The sequence below is a fragment of the Lichenostomus cassidix genome, chromosome 5, assembly GCF_008360975.1.
Source record: "Lichenostomus cassidix isolate B80296 chromosome 5, HeHo_3.0, whole genome shotgun sequence".
Lineage (NCBI taxonomy): Eukaryota > Metazoa > Chordata > Aves > Passeriformes > Meliphagidae > Lichenostomus > Lichenostomus cassidix.
In genome coordinates this window covers 17,485,551-17,493,534 of record NC_139486.1, presented here as the reverse complement: position 1 = coordinate 17,493,534, position 7,984 = coordinate 17,485,551, and the positions used below count along the sequence as shown (strand labels likewise).

The following is a 7,984-nucleotide window of genomic DNA, read 5'->3' as shown; positions in this document are numbered from 1 at the left end:
ACTAGGAAAGAGAGACAGAGCCGCCTCAAAGCTCTGTTTCTTGCTTCCCTATTGACTGGTCACTAAATGTAGAAATGGCTCAGTGTGAGTAGAGGTATGGCTGGAAATTTTTGTCTCTCTTTTGAAACCAGCCCAGCATAATAGTTTCCCAAATTAAACACCCAGGAAATGTGGAAATCTGGATCATCAACCACAGAGAAAAGGTAGAAGGAGCAAAAACAAGCACAAAGGTCCAGCAAAAGTCAGATTACTAGCAATGCAGAGTCTTCTAAGGGATATGAAAAAGGGAAGATTAATTAAAGCTCATCTGCCCTTGCTGGATGATAGGAGAACAGAAAGAGAAAAAAGAAACAACAGGAAAAGCGTTTTCATCCGGATGGTCTTTGTTGCAATTTTTTTCAATCTTTTAAAACATTACATCATATAATAAAGACAATAGCAGCAAAACTTATCAAGATGGTACAAGCACATTCTGCTCTGCACCCTGGTAATGACATTTTTGAAATGGTCATTTTTCTGAGAATGCCTTTCTAAAGCACCATTAAATCTTAGAGAGAGAGTGAAAGAGGGAGAGAGTCAAGAAAGTAGGCAGAACATCCTTGCAAGTGGTTTTACTGATTGTTTATAAAATAATTTGAAGTTGATCAGGCAAAAACAGCAGAAAAGAATCCCAAAAAAAGTTTCCCCAAATTTTAATATAGTTCTTTTTCAAACACAAAGCTAAAAATTATTAACAGTGGTTTCTCAGTAACTAATAGTGGTTTCTCAGTACTGTCCAAGGTCCAGATCAAATTCTATTAGAACTTGGAAAAAAAATCACTTTAAAAGTACATTGATGCACTTCTCTGAATAAATTTAAATTGTTGGGAAGATATGATCTAGACACAAACTCTGCCTTTTTCTAATTAAACTATAATATGACTCCAGGATCTGAGAAACTGCTAAATGGTAGGCTGAAAGCTGGCATGTTTTGCTTACATCTCACAATAGGCACCACAAGTTTTCCTCTTCATGCATCCAGCTCTCACAATAAAAAGGACTTTGGGGATAGAGTATATTTGGGAGACAAAAGTATTCTCTCTCACATGCTAAATATCACCTCCCTTTGCTTTGCTCTCAAGATCCGTGAGGGAAAGCAGTTCCTCTTTGCCTCGAAAGGCCAAATGCTATAGAAATGTCCACTTTCCCCCAAAAGCAGCAGCACTGGTATTTCCTGGTGACAAGATTTAGCTCAGATGTGACTTGTAATCAGAGATGAGGGAGCAGGGAGGCACCACCAGTAAGAACCAGTTACATGTGCCATGTGAGGGGTGCTTGCATGGGGCTGTTCTTCAGCTGGTTCCTGAGAACTCACCAGGGTGGTGGATGAGACCTGCCCTTTGAGTGACCTTCCCATCCCAGCACGATCCAGCTCAGCTCACAGACTATGCACTGCCTACATCAGGACAAGCCCAAATTAAGTTTTGCAACTGGTTCCTCAGTGATTTCATCAGCACAACAGAGACTAACAATGTTATCTAATGCAGTCGCAGTGGCAGGAGGAAAAAATACAGTCCAGTTCAGCAATGGTATTAAGGAGATGGGGACCTTGAGAAAATTTCAGCAACCCAAAGGAATTTTCAGATCTACATTTTTTTTGTTGACACATTTCAGCCAACCAGTTTCATACATTAATCTACAGGCCTTTATGTGAGTTCCACAGATTTGTGTTGATTTGCCTTGTGTTTTCATTGATATTTAAATGCCTAGGGAATTGCTTCTGAAGCTGAGCTTATTTTTATTTAGTATTGATATAATGCCATTCTAGTAAGTATAAATTGCACAGTAGAGATAAGTTAAAACAGCAGGCCTTTGCTATAAAAAGCTTAAAAATAACAAGCTAGCTTCACTTTACTGCACAGACTTACAGGGGCTGATTTTGGCATTAGATTAGACAAAACATAGCTCAGAACAAGTAAATGTACAGGGAGGGCTGAAGCAGTACCCAGTCACCTTTCAAATCTGTTTAGTAGGAGACTTCTTGCTCTTGGTAAGTACACAACATAACATGATGCTTTGTCTTTGCCTGTAATTTATTTCTCCTGGACAAAGGGAAAAGTGAGAGTAGCAGACATCATGCAACCTGACAACACAAATAAACCCCTGAGAAAACCAAAGCTGGCAAACAAATGGCCCACGAACAGCATAAATACAAATACTTCAGAAAAATGCAGGGTTTTTAAGGGCATGGTTTTTAACAACCTGAACTTGGATATAATTTCATTTATTATGGGTTAGAGATTTTTGCAGGAAGTCTCTGGCATAGTCCATTAATGGCTTGGAGGAAGCAAGCTGATACTAGAGACATCATAAAGCCAGGCAGCAGAAGCTTGGATGACTTATAATTTCATGGCAACAATCAAAATCAGGTTTCATGAATATAAATCACTGGAGGGGTTTTATTATATTTACTATTATTTCTAAGATTTATTAGAAATAATGTTCCCTATTAAGTGGTAATGAAATTTGCTGACTGCCACATGGATGAAGTTACAAATCTTTTGAAAACCAGTATCTGCACAAGTTCAGAGATGGTTATAATGGTTAATGGTTCAGGAGGACCCCCAAACTGGCATAACAGAATTCTCCTGCACAAGACAGGGGAAAGTGGGACTGTAGGGCTGAAAGCTGTAGGAATACAGCAGCTGAGTCGTCCTCTATGTGTGAGGGCTGCAGCTACAGAAAATCCGTGTTTCCTTTGTCCTTTCAGGTCTCAATTCCCATGTCAAGTCGCAGGGCAGGATCCGAGAGTTAAAGTCAGTAACCCACCCTTTTGTTTGACTTCTTATTTTCAGGCTGCTGAGAAAGGGCTTAATTTAGAGAAAGAAGTTTTGGATATGGTTCAGACTACTTTTGCTAAAATATTCTATAATGGTGGAACAGCCTCACTAGAAATAACATGACAAGTTTTTTATAGGTATAACCAAATGCCAGAGGATGAGAAATTTAGCCATAAAAACACTTGATGTTTGAGCTGAGATTCTCTCTCAAGCTGTTGCAGACAATTAAAACCAAGGGATGCCCTTTAAAAGGGGAAAAGCAATTTCATTCATTAGAATGTCATTTTAGGTGTCAAGATGTTTCTGTCTGGCCCCTATGAAATACACCAGTTGCACTTCCCATATTATAGTAAAAATTATGTCTATTGAGGTATTTAACAGGCAATCATCTAGAAGAAAATATTTACTCCTGTATCAGCCTGGCATCTTTCTCAGAAAGTTTCAAAGACATAGAAATGTTGAGCATCACCTTTTATCCCTGACCTACTATATCCCAAACCAGGGGATGCTGGAAAAACAGCTGATAAAATGTCAGCCAGGGGCATGGCATGGCCACCCAGAAACTAGAATGAGACACATGCACCATCACCTAGAATCTGGACAGTTCTGAGACTGAGAACTCAGAAAATTAAGATTAAAACTCTGCCAAGATGTCATGGTCCTTCTCTTGAATCAGAGCAAACAGTTCTGAATTTGCCCAACAAATATTGCCTCCTCAATCACTTGTCCATGTTGACCTGTTTTCCATGATTTGCCAATTCACTGCTCACATAGACAAGTCCTACAAGACAGACTTCACTCTTCCTGAACCTAATCAGCAGAAGTGCCCTGGCCATGACTAAGCCTTATATTTTACATACAGAAAATGCATCTCCCATATCCTTACAGATGTCTGTGTGACTATGCAGAACTGTTCTATTGCAAGCAAGCATTTCTTGTGAGAAGAACTCATTTGAGGAACAGAAAACACTGCATGCATGATGCTGATCTTGGCATTTGGTAACCAAGGAGAATTATTTGCACAAACTGAATGTATTGCATGCTTTCAGACTCAGATGAGATGCTTTTGGGTGCCAGATCCTTCATAGATGCTAAGTGCAGGATGATGTAACAAGGCATTACTTTAATTATCAGACACAAATCATGTCTGAGCACTTCTGAATCCTTTCTGGAATTCAAATCCAAATCAAAATTGTAGCTGTGACTTCTAACCTCCTACCAGTAAAACATATCTGAACAGCCTTAGTACATCCAAATATGCTTCATCCTCCTGGCACTACAGAATTAGTGATGCTCGTGGATGAGACTTCAGAAGATTTGTTCATATGTGGCACTCAAAGCCTGCCCAAAACCAGCAGTAACAGGCAGGCTAAAGAACTCCAATGCTTGAGGAGACTTGCACCTTGCTGGTGTCTGCCTGTGGCTTGAGGAGGATGGGATCTGAGGATGGTCACAAGCTGCCATCTGCATGGTTGTGAAGTCAAGCACAGGGCTGCCTGGCACAAAAGTCCCCAGAAGCCACAGTAGTTCTTGAGTCAAAGGCAACCTTCCCCAGGGACTGGGCTTACTGCCCTGCCTCTGGTAAGGTACAGCCAGAGTGCAGCCCTGCACCTTAAGAGATGAAGTAAGCAGAATTCAATTTCTGTGGGACATCTTATGGAGTTAGAGCAATCCCAAATGACCGGAAATTTTTCAAACATTGCTTTTTCACCCTTGATTTTTAGACAGAAAATGAAATTAGAAAGATGATAAGACATTTCAAGAGAAGTAAACCAGCTGACAGAACAAACTAAAAACTTCTTTCCTCCTCTGCACTAGTGAAATTTGGCTCACTCCTGCAAATCCAGCAGAGATATGCAAATATGTATACTCACAATTTGCATTCCCATTGCCATGCGTGCATTCACAGCCATGGCAGTCATGTATTCTGGTGGCCAGTTGGATTTTGAGTTGGCTCGTTGTGCATAAAATCTCAGAAACTATCACAGAATGACACATGCACTTTAGTGTATGTAGACATCAGCATGCATTCCAACAGTCTGTGTCTGCATGACCTGTGAGTGTCTGTATGTCTGACTAGCTTGCAAGAGTCTCTGCAATCAACATCCATGCTTACCTTACCTATAAGCCTGCAGTTTGAATTGCAGGAATATTTAGGATTTTGTGAAAGCACAGGCAAAGCACTGCTGGTACAATCATGTGAATCTCATTTCCAGCATGCAAAATCTTCTGTCTGCAATGGCCCACCCAGTAGCCCACAGGCTGATGCTACAAAAAATTTAGTATGTTTTGCAATTCCCATTAATTATTTTGCATCCTTTTCTTTGAATATTTACTGTGAAGTCTAGACACAATTCTGTTTTTTACATCTGTATGCCCAGACAGCACAATTTTTTTTTTTTTAAAATGCCCCGCAGTTTAGTTACACTTCACTTTAGTCTAGAAATGCAGAGAGCTCGTTTCGTTTTTATCAATAAAAGGGATAGCTAATGTCAAACAAAGACAGTATCTGAAAGGAAACAAACCAAATAATTCAAAATACTTGTTTAAAAAGTTACAAAATATGACAGCATTAATGGCACTTTAACCTATAAGCACTTAAAAGATTACCACCATATTTTTCTTAATTTTTTTCCTAAATTTATTTTTTCTTCTTTTTTTTTCTTCTGAGATTATGACAGCAGCTTATGTCTAAAACAAACCCAGCAAAAGGGGGCAGAGAGCCCTGAGATTCTATGGTAGCCCTGGCCCTCATCTGAATCACATATATGCTCTTATGTCTATTTTTAAAAATTCAGATTCAGCTAGAGAACAGCAGTTTGCTGACATGCAAAAGCTATAGCTTCCCTTCTGTCCTTACAGTCTTACAGCCTTAAAAGAAAAGGGCTTTTATCAGTGGTGGAAAGTGTGACTGAGAAATTCTTTAGAAAAAAGAGTTGGCCCACTGTTTTATACATCTAGCCAAATTATCATTAAATTGATGTTTCTCTGCTTTTAAACAACATAGCATGAGATGTTGTGTTTTATTCATATGCACTTTCTTGCTGTGACTTTACATTGAATTTTCCTACATGAGAAAAAAATTACATTTCTTTTCTTTTTTCTTTTTTTTTCACTGCTTAAGATAAATACCCACAGTTTTTTTCTTTTTTTTTTTTCTTTTTTTTTTTTTAATGAAAGGAGCAATCCAACCCTTACTTATGTCTGTGTTGATTTTTCAAACCAGCACCCAGCTGCTGGCTGTGTCCATGGACATTCTTTTGGAATTTAGAAAGGTAATGCATCTGACTCAAAAATAGGGGAAAAGAAATCTAGCTTGGATCACGTGCCAAAATGTAAACTAAGCATAACTGAAAGTTTCTAGTTCACTCCAATAATTTCTCCTCTTTTTAATCACCAGGGGAAGGCTTTATGGATGCATACTCCATTACAAAGATACACTCTTTTTCATCCTTTTCATAGGCTCTTCTTGCATAGCTGCCCTTTGTCTAACATCACACCATGGTAGGAGCACTCTGGTGATACTGCCATGGCTCAATCCCTTCCTTTGTGTCTTGCCCTGGTAATCTTATACAGGCTGAAATTTCCATGTGCGTAGCTTTCTGTTGCCGTCCTGCAGTGCTGTGTTCCTGATTTGTTTTGGCAGAGCAAGCTTGAGTCTTTATGGCACAGTGAAATATTCTTCGATGCTATGTAATTCAGACTGAATAAGGAGTCTGTATAAGGCACGTGTCTCAATATATACGTATATAAAACACCAACATTGTTAATTCAAGTCAAGCATCTTTTACATTTAACTTCTGTCTTAAAGTTGCATTTTGTTTTTATCCTCCCTTTCTTTGGCTTCATTGGGAATCACTCCGTTTTCCAGGTCTGAGTGCTGCTGAATGCAGTTGGTCAGGACGGCAGTGCTAGAAGAGTTCTTGGAATTACACATCTTCTCTGTCTCCTCTTCCTTTTTTTCTTCATCCAAGGAATAGTTTCTGAAGGTCTCATAAATTTTATGCATATCCTCAGGCATGGTCTTTTTGAGGTCTTTGTTTTTCCTTTTGGTCATCTTGGCAGATGATCCAAACTTGTTAATGATGTTATCCTCTGATGCCCCCTGCCCATGCTTGTTGAGCTTATCTGGTCCTTTAAGGCGCAGGTTGTTGGGCCTGTTGTTGATGCTGTCCTGAGAGGAGGCCTTGAAGCGTCCTGTTTCCAAGGTGGCAAAGACAGAGCGCTTCTCTGGAGAGAGCATGTCTAAGGAGTGCGCTCGCTGCTCCAGGCCCAGGCGCCTGCGCTCCATGCTCCGGATGGTGGCTGCCCGTTGAAGTTTGTCGTGGATCTCCACGCTGAGCCGTCTCCGTGTCTCTCTGAACTCAGCTGTCACATTTGCTTTCCACTCTGCTGCATGGGCTTTTATTTCTCCAACCTTTACAACATGAAGAAAGAGAAATTCATTAAAAAAAAAAAAGCCAAATATTTCCTGTAGAACAGCAGCACAAGCATTTTTTTCTCTGGCATGAAACTGGGAAGTGATCCCATCTCCACTACATCCATTTGGACCCAAACTTCAGTAGCAAAATGGTTACACTGGGCAAACTCTAAACATACCAACTGATGGTTAATGTGACATAGAACTCATCTGCCTGTGCCACTTTGCCACCCCACACATTTTATAGCCGTATTACATCATGGGACATATTCATGCTAATCCACCCTTGGTTAAGAACAAAATTCCTGACTTAGAATTTCAGCAGTAGATGGTCAAGAGTGGGCAAAGTTAATCACATACAGTTAAACCAATATGCTTCAAAGCAGCACAACAACCAGTGCGTTTTCCTGTACTGCTCATGGATGCAGCTGTTTAGACCCACTGAAGGTTGTGTTCAGGGCCACAGAGTCACAGAGCAGCTAATGTTGAAAACACTCATCAGATAATTTCAAGTGGCCCTCTGACTTCTCCAGTCTAGGATTCACTCTCAGGGACAATTGTAGCTGTTTTCATGGAGGTTCCCATTGCACAGCTGTCCAAATACCACACTCTCAAGCCTTCTGCAGGAGTTTTCCACACACATTCTGTGTGGGCACTATGAGCATATCCTTGAATGTCCTACTGTCTCTCTCTGTTTTACTCCTTTGCACTGGAGACTGCAATAATGGCTCAGAATAAAGCACCA

General features: G+C 40.1%; 1 protein-coding gene across 3 annotated transcripts in view; it reads right to left on the bottom strand.

Annotated features, from left to right (window-relative positions):
• Positions 1-335: 335 nt before the first annotated feature.
• The window catches only part of KCNK10 (potassium two pore domain channel subfamily K member 10), a 62,943-nt gene continuing 55,294 nt past the window's right edge, over positions 336-7,984 (bottom strand). For all 3 annotated transcript variants that reach the window (XM_085061599.1, XM_085061600.1, XM_085061601.1), the window contains one exon: positions 336-7,236. In XM_085061599.1, the coding sequence (XP_084917725.1) occupies positions 6,625-7,236 (612 nt within the window). In that variant the 3' untranslated portion in view covers positions 336-6,624. The remainder of the gene's footprint in view (positions 7,237-7,984) is intronic.